We start from the raw sequence: 16,234 nt of genomic DNA, 5'->3' as shown, positions 1-16,234 counted from the left end.
ATGATGGTACTCACCATGGGAGGGTCAGCATCAACATCAACCTCTTTATATTTGCTCCTCTTCGGGTCCCCGCCGAAGAGAAAACCAGAGTTCTTGAAAATTTTAGAAGAAGCCATAATGATAAGGAGATGATAAAGTTTTTTGAAGACGAACAAATACAGATGGGAGTATAAGGGAGTTTAGTGCAAGAAGGTTAAGAGAGCTTGTGAAGTTATTAGAAGTGAAAGAAAGAATGAGGCGTATAAGTAAAGAAATAGTCGGTTAAAATCGTGGCTATGATTACCTCGAGAGCGGCGAAAATATTGCTAAATCGTAGGGTAATAGGTGTTCGGAGTATTAAATGCGAGGAGACGTACGTCTTATCAAGCGTCAAAAACTTTTTCAGAACGGTACAGAAAATTTTTCGCCAAGAGGAATCTTCACCAACTTCACGATGACACAAAGATGTGTCACTGGAAAGTAGGGGGACTATCTGTATAGGGTGAAATTGGTTTATATTAAATGCTAGAATATTTACATGACACGTGGAGCCGGAGGCGGATGGATGATGAAGCGAATGAGAACCTAGGTCGACGATAACAACTTCAGTTGGTATCGGGCAGATCCCAAAAGGAACGCAGTCAACAGAGGCTAACAAATGTTTGTCATCAGATGTCATTTAATGAAGAATATTCCTTAGTATTACATATGCAGCCGTTGCAGAGAATTTTGGCTTTTATGGTCTGCCGTTACATATTCATCAATGACCTCCTTTATTGTCATTTAAGAGGGGATTGATGCTAGGATCTTGTTCCCTAGGTATAGCTATAATGGTGACTTCAACAACCATGGTAAGACTTCTGGCAAAACTTATGCTACACATTATTCTCAAGCTAAATAATAGAACTTTATTTTTTGTCTAATATTGTCTTTATTGCTGTCTTCGAAAGCCTTGCTCCCGGAACCAGCTATTTGCTATTTCTCTCGATTTCAACTCTAAGTCTTATATTTTATTTAATTTATTTATCATTTTGGGATCAAATCAGTTTGCTTGTCTATAAACCACACAACAAATTAAGTTGTACTTTTTCATGGATAAACAGAAGAGGGGATTTGTCCATTATTGGTGGAATACAAAAGGTTAGAAACTAGTGGCAATAAAGAGTGGCAGTTCTGGCAGTAAGAACAATTTGAGTATTTATAATGGAAAATTTTATTTTGTGTCTCATACAACTGACACTAATTGTATGAGGCAACTTTTTTGTCTCACGGTTTTGTGGACCCAGATTTCTGTGGACCCAGAAGTGTAAGATTGGGGTCCACAAATTTGTGAAATAAAAAGGAGCCTCATACAACTAATGTAAGTTGTATGAGATACAAAATAAAACTTCTCATTTATAATGAAGTGGTAGAAGCAGTCATGTCTGCTACTTCTCATTATGTGGCATTCATATTGGTCTTTTTCTGAGTCCTAGATCTGAAGCCTTGACTACTTACCTTTCCATTCAATCAATCATTTGTTTAGTTCCCAAAGTATATAGAATCCAGAATCTTTTTAAGCGCCTTATCACGAAAGTGACTAGGCAAATAGATGATGATGGTTCAGCCGGTAAGCTTGCAAGCTTTTTAAATGAAGGAAGGAGACTCTTTTATTATAAGTTAAAAGCGAAGTCAATAGTCCTCGTATTGGTAATTATAAATGTTTACAAATTCTTACCAAATATTCTATTTGTGGAATATAATACTTGGTAAATTTTGGAGAGTAATTCAAATGTGACTATAATTATATAGTCAAAGATGGGCAATTAGGCCTCATCTCCCAATTATATTTTTCACTCATCTCCCAATGAATAAATTATTTAGTTAATATAATTTTCTTTCAAGCCGACTTTTGAATTTTAAGCACATGACTCTTGGGCATCAAAGTGGGACCTAAGATTTTAATTTTGTAGGTTCAAAATTTAAATTTTATATTTTTAAAATTATGAGTTCATATTTATTATTTATTATATAATTTTAATGTTTTTTACACAAAAAATTATGTTTCGCACCAAAAGTCAGTAACTCTATATTACATCCGCCTCCGTTGGGCATAGATAAGGTCTTTTAGGATTTCTAAGGATATGACCCTTGACAGAGAATTGTGGAGGTCGAGCATTAAGGTTGTAGGTTAGGGGAACGTTTGTGAATATTACTACAGCGCACTAGAGGGAGACTAGCCATTTAGGAGTTAAACTTAGGATGCTACTGATCAGCTACTGATGCAGGGCTGTATCTGTTGGATATTAGTATACCTTACATCCTTTTCGTATTTCCTATATTTTTTATATTGTTGTTATTTTGTTATTTTATGTTATGTTATGTTATTTACTATGAGTCTATTGATAGTATTAATATATTGTCTCTTGTTGCTCTCTTGAGCCGAGGGTCTCCTGGAAACAGCCTCTCTGCCCTCGGGGTAGGGGTAAGGTCTGCGTACATATTATTTTCCCCAAACCTCACTTATGAGATTATACTGGGATGTTGTTGTTGTTCTCTCTTACTGCTCTCGTGGTGAAATGAATAACCTCAAGAAAAAACTTCTTTTTTCTTCTGGTCAAGTGAGTCTCTTAATAAAGAAAAAGAACAACTTAAAAGAGAAGAACCTTTAGAAAAACTAAAACTTATACTTAAATAATACTCCTATAGCGTAAAATTGCAATCATTAAGCTATGGATGAATTTGTCTTAATTCAACGCAGAAGGCTAAAAGCCATGCGCTAAGTTCAGCTCCCCCAAAAAGGAAAAAACAAGTAAAGGTCAGAAGCCGGAACTGTCAACCGTTCACGCATTTACGCACAAAATTCTCTGCATCTTTCCGCCTCATGACCAAACAGCCCCACTTACTATAATTAAATCAAATAAAGCCAGCATCTCTGCTTTAATAGTTATTTACCCCACAAAATTTCACAAAATATTGCAATTACGCCCTCGAAAAGTGAACGTCCATTATCTCCTTCACTTTCTCAGTGAGAGAAAATTTAGAGAGAGAAAGTGATTTGAGGTGAGAAACTGCACTGCTACAGTATAATGGCAGTTGCTAGGATTTTTGTAAATTGAACATTTTCTCTATGGAAGTTTCTGGTAGACGATCGAGTTATACTTTGTTGAATCAAATTCCTGACGATAATTTCGTCCTGCCGCCACCGCCGAAGTTCTCCGCCGGAGCTGACTTGATTGAGGACCGCATGATGCAATCACAGAGCCGGGTCGGATCATTGCAGTTACCCGGTTCGGGAGGGTCGCATAGACAATCAAGTGAAGGCAGCTTCGGTGGTAGCTCGATCTCCGGGGAGTACTACGCGGAGACTTCCTTTGGGCTTAGAAATGACGGCTGCGGCTCGTCGGCGGCGGCAAGGAGTTGGGCGCTGCAGACGGAGGAGAGTTACCAGCTGCAGTTAGCGTTGGCAATACGGCTCTCTTCAGAAGCAACTTGTGCTGATAATCCAAACTTCTTAGGTCCTGCGGCGGACGAATCAGCATCCCGAGATTCAGATTCTTCTGCATCAGCGGAAACAATGTCACATCGATTGTGGGTAAGATGTTTATTGCTTTAGGAATCCTTTGACCATTTCATAATGGTAAACGAGAGAAATAACAGGAGTTGGTTTAGATTACAAATGCCTTATGCTATAATGTAGTAGCTGATTAAGTGGTGAATTATGAGTGAATCTAATAGCCTGTTTGGCCAAGCTTCTTTTTGGCCAAGAGTATATTTTTTTTTTTTGGGCCAAAAACAGTTTTGGCCAAAAATTGAAGAAAAGCAAAAGCAGTTTTGGAGAAGCAGAAAAAATAGCTTCTCTTCAAAATCACTTTTTTGAGAAGCATTTTTTAGAAAAATACATTTAGAAACAATTTTTTAAAGCTTAGCCAAACACTAATTGCTGCTCAGAAGTGTTTTTCAAACTAAAGAAAAGCACTTTTGAAAAAAAGCACTCTTAAAATAAGTTGATTTTTGCAGCTTGGCCAAACGGGCTATAAGAGTCCAACCCAAAACTTTGAGATAATGGGTGAAATGGTCCAAGACCTTTATAAACTTATTTGAAATCCCTTACATAATCACGTAGAGCAATAATATGTGACTCAATCATCCCTTTTTCTGGTTTACAGGTGAGTTTTAATATGGACATATGGGTGTGAGAATGGGCGTTGCTCTAATACTAGCTGAAAGAATCTGATCATCCAACCTAAATCCTTTTTGATATTGAATGGAGTGACCCAAGACCTTTTGTGAACTCTTTTGGAAGTCCTTAGACAAACTTATGTAGAATAACAATATAACTCAACTTAGGATTTGGTTTAGACTACAATTGTTTCCACGCCTTAAAGTTGGTGATTAAGCGGGTAGGGAAACGTACTTTCCAACGCGAATGCACTCACACAATTATTATATTAGAGTCCCACGTTGGTTGAAGATTGATACTATTGTTTCTCTGTATTATTTTGGACATTTCATATCATAAACTAGCTTTTGGGGTGAGTTAAGCCCAAGGCATGTTTTCTTTGGGAAAATACATAAACAGACAAAGTTGGCTCCAACGCTAGTTGAACACTCCATTACCAGATGATCCTTTAGACACTTCAATTCGCCTCCATTGTGTCTCGTGGACACTCGAAACCACCAGACCAGATGTGTGCATTACAATCGCCAATGACGTGCAATGAACGAATTAGACAATGACACGTGTCGTTAGTGAATTTTTTTTGAAACATGTAATTAAGCAAAGAACACAAGAAAAAAAAAATCTTTTTTTCTTATTTTAACCATAACATCAACCCTCACCTCCATTCTTCTTCTTCCTTCCTCCTCCCCTTCCACCCCCTTTTCAGTCGAGCTCTGTTAGTTGTTGGTAGAACACTCCATTGTTAATTGTTGGTCGCTCTGTTAATATATTGTGTTCTTGGAGAGGATGGGAAAATCAATGAGGAGATTTTAAAGATTTTGCGGTTGATTTCATGGTGTTCTCAGGTGACATTCATGGTGGAATCATGATGGTGCATGATGGAACGATGGTATAGAGAGGTGGTTGATAGGGTGGTTTAAGGAGTAGAAGAAGAATTGTGAGGAAGAGGGTGAGAACGCGAGACCCAAAATGGTGGGATCTATGTGTATTGTGCCTATAATGGTGAGTTCTCCTTTTTTTAATGGTGAATGGGAAATTGAATAAGAAGAAGTGTTGAGGAAAAGGGTGAAAACATGAACATAATTAAAAAAAGAAAGATTAAAACACAAAATTTTAAGATTCACGCACTCAATTTTTTTTAAAAGACAAACATTTTGCCATGTCAGCACCGGCGGTCTATTTTGCCATGTCTAGCACCGGGTGTACACAAGACACATTGGGGGAAAGTTGAGGTGTCTAAATGACCATTTGATAAGTTGGAGTGTTCAACTGACAGTTGGAGCCAACTTTAAGTGTCTATTTATATATTTTGCCTTTTTCTTAACATGGTATTAGAAAAGACCCATCCCTTATGTCGAGTAACCCAATGTTCGACCCGTAGTTATGTTATCCACGCTCCAAGTGTCTAACTCTAGGCATGAGGGAATGTTAGAATTCCATATTGGTTGAGACTTCAGAGAATGACTGAACTGCGGGGGTTCTTAGAGTTCTATATAATTGTGTTGAAGTGTATGACCATCTCATCTAAAAGCTTAAGCTGTTAGAGATAACATACTTTTATTTTCTTAGTTATGTCTTCAACACGCATCCCCACATGCGGGCCTCATTCTTTTTCGTGGACCAGGTACTTGAAAATTCTTTTTGATAATGGATAGCGGTGAGACTCAAACTCAGGACCTCTCCCTGCTATTATACCATATTGAATTGTGTGACCATCTTATCTAAAAGCTTAAGCTAGAGAGAGCACATTTTTATTTTCTTGATAATGTCTTCAACAGATTGAAAGTATAGATTGTAGTCTATTTATATTGTTCTAGCCCAGCCTTACCGATTAACTAGGTTTTGGGATTGAGTTGGGCTTAATGTCCATTTTATTTTAATTTCCTTTCCCAAGCTTAGTAGTTCTACTCACTTCAACTTTGTTTTTCTCCTATGTTTCATACTTTGTATCAAACTAATATGGAGGTTGAGAATAAATGGGTGCTTTTGGACAAGCGAAGGATGGAGTCTTCTTTGTGTAGATCTCCTCTCATTCTCAATCGACACGCTTATTCTGTCCATATTTTCCAGGTCATCATTCCTAAAGACCTCTTTTTGCTGTCTTAATTCTATGCCAGATAAATGGATGCTTATCGTACTTTGACAAAGTCCCTGATGGATTTTATTGGATATATGGGATGGATCCATATGTCTGGACTGTCTGCTCAGTTCTGCAAGAAAGCGGCCGTATTCCATCAATTGAATCATTGAAGGCAGTGGATCCCACTGTAGCACCATCTGTTGAAGTGATTTTAATTGATCGGTGTAACGATCCCAGCTTGAAGGAACTGCAGATTGGAATTCTTAGCATGTCCGCTAGTTGCATCAGCGTAGAAGAAGTTGTTGATCAGCTAGCCAAGCTGGTCTGCGATCATATGGGGTGAGTACTGCAAGCTTTTTCTCAGAAGCTCCAACAGACACACTTTTCTGTTTTTCTTTTTGTAATTAGCTTTATTCCCTTTACAAGGGGTGCAGCTCCTGCTGGAGAAGATGACTTGGTTTCCATGTCGAAGGAGCGCAGTGATGACCTGAAGGATTGTCTAGGAACTATCGTGCTTCCAATTGGTAGCCTGTCAGTTGGGCTTTGCAGGCATCGAGCGTTGCTTTTTAAAGTATGTTAAACCTTTTTAGTTGGTGCTGTTATAAGTCAGTAGATCTAAATTCTAAGGAATTTAAGGATAAGAATCAGACTAATGGTATATTTTATTACTAAAATAGAAAAACCTTATGGATAGTGTGTCTGTATTTTATTTTTTCTGCCATCAGTGTGAAATATGGCCTGTATAAGGTTGATGTTTATCATTAACTTCAATGTGATCATTACAGGTGCTAGCTGACATAATTGATTTACCATGTCGAATTGCCAAGGGATGTAAATATTGTAACAGATCCGATGCTTCCTCATGTCTAGTTCGATTAGGACTTGACAGGTAAAAGTTCAGAATAAATATAGTTTATGTTATCGTCTTTACTTCGTTTGAAAATGTTCGTACTAGGATAGAAAAAGGGGAAGAACACTCTGATTCATCTTTTGTATTCCTGTCTGCTAGATACGTATAGTTTCGGGGATGGTGTATCTTTTAGATGTTGAAGCCTTAACAGATGTAATTAATGCTGCCACTTACTTTTTGTTTGGAAAACTATTATCCCTCATTTATTTTGTATGCTATGATCAATATTTACTTTCATATTGCTATTACAGATCTGTTGATAACATTGTGGAAATGATTCGTGCCTATTGGTTGTACTGGTTACAACTCTTTTTCATGGTATTTTATTTATGATATTCTCAACTTTAATTTTTTCTTAACGCTACTGGTTTATGTGTTCTTCGATTACGTAAGCTGGTGAAGAACATGAAGTTCAAAATCTAATACGCTTGTCAAAAGAAACAGTTCAAAATATATATGTATTCAGAAAAATAACTATGGCGAATTTTCTTATTGAATATGTGAACTTTCCGATGCGATAAAACAGATCTTTAAAGATTCAAGTCACTACTTTTAGTTTATGAACTGAATAAACCTAGCAGAAATTTGCTTCTCTTAGAGTACCTACTATAAAAAATTAGAGACTTATTTTGTTTTGTTGAGAAGGTCAAAACTTAGAGATTTTGGAATTAAGATATCTGAGTTGAATGGTAATTCTTTATTAATATGTTGAGATTGAAAAAAAAAAAGTTCAAAAAACTGACCCCCATTGTTCACGAGATAGGTAATGTACCTTAATTTCTCAGTCTTAATAGCTCAGATTTTGATTTCATGATCCCATCCTTTTCTTCTTCCGCTCAGCCCCAAAATGCAGAAAAAAAGAACCAAAGTGCTAGAACTAGAAGCAAGCAGAATCAGATATCCAAGGCAGATGGTTTAGTGAATGACAGGAAATTATTGTTCTCACTGCTACTTTAAGTTGGGATTAGCTTAGTAATTAATGATATGCCTGTCGTCTTCATCTGTTGAACTATTATTCTGGATTCAGTTTATATGATGTATATATATTAGTCTTAAATATGCTAAACATTTGTGTGCTATTTGGATAGTCTCATATTAGGAAGAAGTGCTACTATTGACATGTAACTCTTGACCATACAGGGAGTACCTGGTTGATTTGGTCGGTAAGCCAGGAGTTTTATGCGAACCAGATTCCTTGATCAATGGTCCATCTTCCATCTCAATTCCTTCACCTTTGCGCTTTCCGAGATACAGACAAGTTGAACCTACAATTGATTTCAGGTCACTGGCCAAACAGTATTTCTTGGATAGTCAATCGCTTAATCTACTGTTTGATGATTCTTCAGCTGGTGATTATCTGACTCTTAGCTGCTTAAATACACATGCATTTTTGGTGTTCATTTTGTTTGGTTTGAATTTTTTTGTAAAGTCGTTTTGTTTGTTTTGAATTATCCTTTCCCGACATGTAACTTGGCCTTTGCCATGATATATTGAGAGACGTTCAGTTCCTTAACCAAATTTGAGATGGCTTCTGTCTAGTATGCTGCGTCCACCAAATACTCCCTTGTGCCAAGTTTCTTTTCATTGGATAAAAAAGGGTCTGGGATCTGATAATCTGTCAACTTATTAGTGTCTCCTGAAAACTTCGGCGGTATATTTTGTTATTTGTCTTACTTGAATGGAGTATGCTTTCAGCTTTGCCTGTAACCGTATTCAATGCTGTAATAACCTAAAACATAATTGAATACATGATTTCATTGGCAATCCAGAGTTCATTGGTGCTTCCATGCATTATCTACTCTTTGAATGACATAACACAGGATTGAAGACAATATATTGTTTATTTGTGTATATTGTTCCAGAGACTAGTTGGCATTTCATTTTATAAAGTACACACCTTTCCATTTGGATCTGTATTGGGCCATAACACAAACCTTTTCTCTGTCTCATCAAGATCAAGACACTTCCCCTGCGATTTCTCAAGATTACACTAAATCCCTCTTGTAGGAATGGAACTTGAACCTTGTTCATAGTCAAATAGGCTAGCAACCTTTGTTTCCCCCCTGAATACATGTTTATTTCTGTAGGTAGAGCCAATTTAAGTTAAACCCAATGGAGATGCTTCTGCTGGCATCCTTGCTCCCTCACAGCCTACTGTTGCTTTTCTTTTCCCCTTATCTGCCAGTACATCGCCAAGAATTCTATAACTGTGAGTAATCAGCAAAGTCCAAAGCAAGATATTTATGTGGTTTAGAGTGCCAAGCTTGGCCACTTATTTGGTACCAAAATGGCTCCTGTCTGTACCATAATTTTTAATTTTGACAGTCCATCTTCTTGCCATCTATTCTGTTCTTCATTTGTTTCTTTAATTTATTCTCTGGTTTAGGTAATGTGATTAAAAGGCTTGATACTAGCTCCACTTGTGAAGTTTCGATGTTGATATTTGATTTTTCTGAATGATTATTTTTAATAGTACCCACACCCACCCACTCATATATTATATGTGTGTGTGTGTGTGTACATTTGATTAAAAGGCTTGATGTAACTTCAAATATCAATTTAAGGTGTTGACATTTGAGTCTTGAGATTGAATCGGTTTTTTATATAGATGGATGTATATTTATTTTTGATAAGGTAAATGATTTTATTGATTTGGGAAAACTCCCGTATACAAGTAGTATACCCAACAGTAAAAAGCCTTCACAAAAATATAGATGTCTACAAATGACTCCAATCTCATATACAAACAAGGATCTCATGGGTGCACCAAAAGCTAAAAGTAGTAGGCTATTTCTTAAATGTGCAGAAGCTCTCCTATTTTTCTCTTTCCGCAGGACCCACATGATGGGTATTGGGCAAAATCAGATACCCTATGTCTTCTTGTTTATTCTTCTAAAGGCTTCGCTAAACTTGGCATGGCCGACTGCACCCCGAACTAGTTCCAGCAGCCCATAATTGTGAATCCACCCGACAATACAAAAACAAGGATGATCCACATCTTTACTTGAACTTCTGCACATAAAGCACTAGCTAACATATGTAATCCTCTTCTTCCGCAAGTTTTCATCTGTCGAAATTTCCCAATTGCTTCAAAACATGCAAAGAAGCACCTATTAATCCAAACTGATACATGCAGGAAGCCCGTCCTTCCTCGGCAAAGCTTGTGGTACAGTGGTAGTATGACTTTAATTAGAAAATTCCATCTCTCCTCGCTCCCCACCTCTATGAGTCCTGTCTAGTGAGTGTTGGGTTTTGTTTGTTAAGCATTTCGATCAACCTTCGGAAATTCATCAGCATATATACATGTATATTTATAGACTTAGCTATTTTTGGATCGCAATATTTCCTCCTTTTGGTTTGGGGTGGGGGTGGGGGTACAACCTAAATTAGAATAGGCAAAGACAAATTAATAACATTAGTGTCTTTAGTCTCTACCTTGTGCCTTGATCATAACTAGGAAAGTAAGTATGAATTATTTCTTTTCCTTGTGCAAATAAAATATTATTCCCTTTGTCCCATTTTATGTGGCACACATTTCTTTTTAGTTTGTACCAAAAATATTGGCACCATTCTATATTTTGGGACAATTTAACATTAAATTTCCTATTTTTCTGATGATTTATAGCCGCACAAATGTCTATGGCTTGTTTTAGACCACGAGCTTCAAAAGTCTTCATTTATCAGTTAAGCTCCGAGCCAAATCAAACAATGCCACATAAATTGGGATGGAGGGAGTACTATTTTGTTAATGGACAATTTTCTCTTCAGTTTTGTTAGTGGATACTAGATCCAGTCCTGTTTCAGGGATTCATAACGATTAGCATTTAGTGCAGGATCTGCAGCTGATGGAGTTGCAGGACAATCAGACAGAAGTTGCATGGATAGAAACAATGCAGTCCCTAGTTCAAGTAACCGTGATGCAATTTCTCGGTTACCTCTGCCTCCATCAAATGCATGGAAAAAGGGGCGTGATAAAGAATCTCAACTTTCCAAAATGTATAATCCTTCAAGTATGTTAAACTCAATGAACGTGGACAAGGACCTGGTTCCTGTGAAGCATGTCCCTCCAATAGGGGAAGATGCTCAACCACTGATGGCATTGTCTCACCCAAGAGCAGATACAATAAATGATGGAGAACTTCTTAGTGATGTAGAAGAGTTCAATATTCCATGGAATGATCTGGTTCTGAAGGAGAGAATTGGGGCAGGTAATCTGTCATGCTGGTTTCTAGCCACTTGGATAGTGGTCGGATGTTTGTTTTTCCTCTTGAAGGGTGCATGTTATATTGGTATTCTATAGTACCATAACATTTCTTTTTTGTTCTAGCTAACACAGTTTGTCGATTTTCAGGATCTTTTGGTACTGTTCATCGTGCTGATTGGGATGGCTCTGTAAGATACTTGTCTATGTAGATCTTAGTTTTTGAAAGTCTTCTATCTGGAAAAAATCTCAACGTATCTCTCACTTCAGAGATTCATTTATGCAATGTAAATTTGTTTATCTCTATTGTTCTTTTACTGGGGGGAAACCATAGCTCTGTTGTGGTTTAAACAAGCCCATAAGGTAGCACTCAAGCTCCCTCCCAAATACTTTTTACTGACTCTTTTTTTCTCCAGATTTTGTCGTTTTTGTATTTTGGGGAGGGGTAGTATTTTGTATGTCCATTGGAAATAAAAATATCTGAAGCTGCTATTTTCGTTGACTTTGTTCCTTCCTGATTGCGTCTCATGGAAGTTTGTATCATTTAGGACGTTGCTGTGAAGATTCTCATGGAACAAAATTTTCATGCGGAGGGATTCAATGAATTTTTGCGGGAGGTAAGTCTGGGCCTTCTCCCCCATCTTCCAACTAGCAATTAGGAAGAACAAGAGACAGACAAGGATGCGTGGAGATTGAGGATCAGTGAACATCAGTTTTATTTAATTGTTTTCCCCTCTACACTCTTCTAATTCTGTTTCTCTTTGGTTGTCCTAGGTTGCAATTATGAAGCGGTTGCGACATCCAAATATTGTACTTTTTATGGGTGCTGTCATTCAGCCACCAAATTTGTCCATAGTTACTGAATATTTATCGAGGTCTTAGACTATTTTCCCTTCCAATTAACAGAAAATATTATGCTATTCCCAATTTAGCTGAGTGATTCCCATGTTATCATGTATTTCAGAGGTAGCTTATATAGACTTCTTCATAGACCTGGTGCGAGAGAGTTGTTAGATGAAAGACGTCGGATGTGTATGGCTTACGATGTGGTATGGATAAATGTGTCCTACTCCCTCCTCTCTCATTTTATTTTTTCAATTGGGGCTAATCTCTTACTATGGTCTTGTGCAGGCAAATGGGATGAATTATCTTCACAAACGCAATCCTCCCATTGTTCACCGAGATTTAAAATCTCCAAATCTGCTAGTGGACAAAAAATATACAGTGAAGGTGAGAGTAAGAATTTCTTTAGCAAACATAAAGGTGCAATCCTTTTTGTCATGATTAATATATTGTCGGACTAGGCTGTCAGAGTAATCAAATCTGAAGGAAGTATTATTTTGGATAGGGTATTTTTTTCATTAACTTCCTCAGATATTTTCCGGAGGGTCAAGAGAGAAACATAGAGAAGTTTTATAGTTTCACAATCTTCCTAACCTAATCAAACTTGCTAAAACACATAAAGCAAGTGGTGAACCAGCAAGTATTATCAGATTTCTCAGATGATGGAGAGCTAACATTGCAATCCCATGAAATGGGCTAATTTCCAGCAAGAGAGGATATATGTTGAAGCTTCTATTTACAGGGAAAATCATTTGTGCATAATTTTACATTTTGGAAGCTTGGTCCAAAATCTCTCTTTGCGATCTTCTAGACATATACCTTCTATAGAGTGGTTTTTCAGCTGTCATGTAGCAGTAGTGCTGCATTCAGTCTACCTTACATGTCATAAACACGTGGATCCAGTGATTCAAGAAATTTAGGAGTCACTGTGAGGATGGATTTATGTCTAGTTAAGATTATGGTTTTTCTACTCATGTTTTTCCTTAAAATAACTTGTCCTCCTTTTCGACCTCCTGGTGAATTAGTTTCTTTTAAACTGGAAATATTAGCATAGATGTGTCTCCTCTCACTCCGGGAATATGTGTCTGGTCTTATTCCTTTTAATCAACTTGGACCATCGAGGAAAAGATTAATTTCTTGATCATTCAATTTGACTTTTCAAACCCAACCAAAAAAGATTTTTAAAAAAATATCAAAAGGTCTTGAGGTCTGATTGAGAATTTGCTTGAAAAAGAGGAGGCATTTTGAATGCCTGTGATTTTTAAGGAGGTTCTGTCCTCCATAGCTCAGCAGTATGCACAATGCATTACCTGTACTTTTAGTTAACATTATAATTTATTCTCAAGTTCTGAACAAACTTGGTAGTCCTACTCAAAGTTAGCTAGCGAATATGATTTTGTTGCTTTAATGAATGTATTATTACTTATTTTCGTTTATGGAAATTTTTATGAAGCTATTATTTCTCTTAATCAGTAAAAGATTCTAAATGTTCTCACTTGTCTAATGTCCTCATCAGGTCTGTGATTTTGGTCTTTCTCGTTTCAAAGCTAATACATTTCTTTCATCAAAGACTGCTGCCGGAACTGTAAGTTCTTGATTCAAGCTCTGGTGCCTTTAGTGTTCTGTTGGTCTTTTGGCTCGTTTCTTGGTAACTAAATAAGGAAAAAAAATGATTTGGTGCTTGTTGTGACAGCCGGAATGGATGGCACCTGAAGTTCTTCGTGATGAACCATCAAATGAGAAATCTGATGTATACAGCTTTGGTGTCATTTTATGGGAGTTGGCAACACTACAACAACCATGGAGTAATTTGAATGCACCACAGGTTTGTGTTGGTTATTTTAGGTGTAAATGGTGATCTAAACAATTGAATGTAGAGGGTAACAGCTAATATATCAACTGAAAGGACCTAAAGCTATCTATTGGGATGCGAAAATGAGTTGGTCCCATATGGTTCTTCTGCCATGAACTAGGGCACCACAAGTCGGGATCCCCTCTTCCAGGAATGTCATTTCAATTTCCTTACGTCATCTACCTCTCCTCTTCATGTGGTTAATGTAGAAAGCAATGCATTCATGGGCCCTTGAATGGGAAAGTTCTGGGGATGCTACTTTCCACTTCTCTCTAGGTTTTGTTTTGCTTATTGTGGTCTTCTAATAGTTCATATTTTGAGAAGAGAAAAGAAAAGAAAAAGTTCCTACTTTGTGTAACATTTGTGTACAGTTTGTCAAGATTATAGTTAAGTAGAGAACTAAAAGTTGTGGTAAGTTGATGACTAGCGTAACAGTAGTTTAATTATGATGAATCATCTAAATATTGTATTTGTTAATGCGGGTGAGGTAAAGAAGTTAGTCGACCACATTGACTCGTGGACGTGGTGCTAGATAGGAAAAGGTTGTCGCATGTTAGAGGATGGGGACAAAGAAGCTAATTCAAGAGAGTAAGATTCGAATAGTTATTTGGAATAGACTTGTTGATGGGAAAGCAAATAGAATTAGTAGATACCATAAAGAGGAGGACAATAGATATGCCCCCAGGCTTAGTTCAAGTGACCTAGAATGTAGGTCACAGGTTCGAGCCATGCGCCATGTGAACTAAGGGTTTCGGAGCCTCCGGGTAGTCCTAATGGTTGATTTCTCGGTCATCATGATTGTTGAAACTGTTTCCCTGTGATATCATACATTCTAGTTTCTGCTACAAGTTTGATTTTTGAAAGATAAGATAAGAGGGGACCATCTGTCGAGCCTCATGAATATTGAACTGTTTTTTTTTTTTTTTTATACCGTACATGGCGTAGAATGTGCTATAATGAATCTGATTTTGTAGGTTGTAGCAGCTGTCGGCTTTAGGGGGAAGAGGCTTGACATTCCAAGTGACTTGAATCCTCAAGTGGCGACTATTATTGAGGCCTGCTGGGCTAAGTGCGTTGCTTGTACTCGTCCCCAAGTTCATGCCTTTTAGTTTCGTGATTGTTTTAATATTATCTAAAGTTAGTTTTGATAATGTTGTAGTGAGCCGTGGAAACGCCCCTCCTTTTCCACTATCATGGATATGCTGAGACCAAATCTTAAATCTCCTCTCACACCTCAATCAGGTCATACAGACATACAGTTGCTCACGTGAATGTGTGTGATAATTTTTGTGGTTTCTGCACATAATTTGCATTTGTTGCTAGTCAATGTTTCTGGGAGGAAGAATGCTTGGATTATGTCAGGTTTGTCTATCTCGAGATTTGTTTCGTCGTTCTACTGAATTTTAAAGCTATTGCCCTTGGTATATCCACATTTTAGTCCAAGTCTAGGTAAGTTTGACACTAGGTGAGCTGACAGTAGTAGTTGAGCTGTTTGGTAGAATGGTTGGAATAACTTCTCCCCGTGACACACTTTCTTGGGTTTAGTGATGCTTTGGAAACTGCTGGAGCATCTGAACTTCTTTTTGGTGGATTTGAGAAGGTATTACTTTAGACTGGCCATGACATCATAGCAGCTAGTTTTCTGTTGAGAGACCCAGCCTAACGAATCTAGATAGGTGCCAGTGAACCACTATCAAGCTTTAGCTTGAGAGATTTGAGAGTAAATGCTCAATAAAATGGGTTCACCCCTTTGCTTTCTTGCACTTCGATGGCAAATGTTTTATGACAATACCTCTAGGCAGTTTCTTGACATGTATAAACTTTGATAGCTATGTCTGTGTATGTTTTGCAGGCTTGTATCTATGCATATGTTCAAATTGCCTCTGGAGAATACTAAGTTTTCTTCACAAATTCAAGCAGCAGCCGCTGCCTTACGGAAGATCCTTTGCACTGGGCATGTCCGTTTCTCTCTAAGCACTGATTGGCCTAGTGATTTTGTTGATGCCAGCAATTACATTTTTTGTGTTCTCTGTCAAGAATTATTGTTGTATAATTATATGTATAAGCATTATAATGAAAAGTTGGATTATAAAAATGCACACATATCACACACCATACTTGTGTGTGCTTTATGGTGACATGCACGTTTGTTTCATAAGTAGCTTTCCTCTGTTTGATTGCTACCCCTCAAAATTCTTGAGAAGGGG

The 16,234-nt window shown here is 37.4% G+C and overlaps 1 protein-coding gene across 8 annotated transcripts; it reads left to right on the top strand.

Annotated features, from left to right (window-relative positions):
- The first annotated feature begins 2,734 nt into the window (after positions 1-2,734).
- Positions 2,735-16,165, top strand: LOC107808654 (serine/threonine-protein kinase CTR1). Of its 8 annotated transcripts, none has more exons than XR_001653210.2 (17): positions 2,735-3,553; positions 6,259-6,560; positions 6,648-6,792; positions 7,007-7,110; positions 8,272-8,480; positions 10,965-11,339; positions 11,483-11,523; positions 11,881-11,949; positions 12,107-12,207; positions 12,297-12,381; positions 12,464-12,562; positions 13,692-13,760; positions 13,869-14,000; positions 15,002-15,096; positions 15,187-15,389; positions 15,573-15,627; positions 15,880-16,165. XR_001653210.2 is itself a non-coding variant. In XM_075254032.1 (16 exons), exons 1-16 carry the CDS (start codon positions 3,089-3,091, stop codon positions 15,999-16,001), a joined length of 2,496 nt encoding a protein of 831 aa, XP_075110133.1. In that variant the 5' UTR covers positions 2,735-3,088; the 3' UTR covers positions 16,002-16,165. The 8 variants fall into 8 exon arrangements, 2 of the variants coding, with proteins under 2 accessions (XP_075110133.1, XP_075110134.1); XR_012709757.1 differs by having other exon boundaries at positions 15,170-15,389; XR_001653207.2 differs by lacking the exon at positions 15,573-15,627.
- The last annotated feature ends 69 nt before the right edge of the window (positions 16,166-16,234 follow it).

Source organism: Nicotiana tabacum, chromosome 5, assembly GCF_000715075.1.
Source record: "Nicotiana tabacum cultivar K326 chromosome 5, ASM71507v2, whole genome shotgun sequence".
Lineage (NCBI taxonomy): Eukaryota > Viridiplantae > Streptophyta > Magnoliopsida > Solanales > Solanaceae > Nicotiana > Nicotiana tabacum.
The sequence above is the reverse complement of the archived record's forward strand: the minus strand, read 5'-3'. Positions and strand labels throughout refer to the sequence as shown.

Bases quoted from the DNA above. Each gene is read 5' to 3' on its own strand.
- LOC107808654 (XM_075254032.1), top strand. From the start codon at position 3,089: ATGGAAGTTTCTGGTAGACGATCGAGTTATACTTTGTTGAATCAAATT. The intron at 12,208-12,296 runs GTCTTAGACTAT...CATGTATTTCAG, and splicing joins GTTACTGAATATTTATCGAG to AGGTAGCTTATATAGACTTC. The intron at 12,563-13,691 runs GTGAGAGTAAGA...TGTCCTCATCAG, and splicing joins ACAAAAAATATACAGTGAAG to GTCTGTGATTTTGGTCTTTC.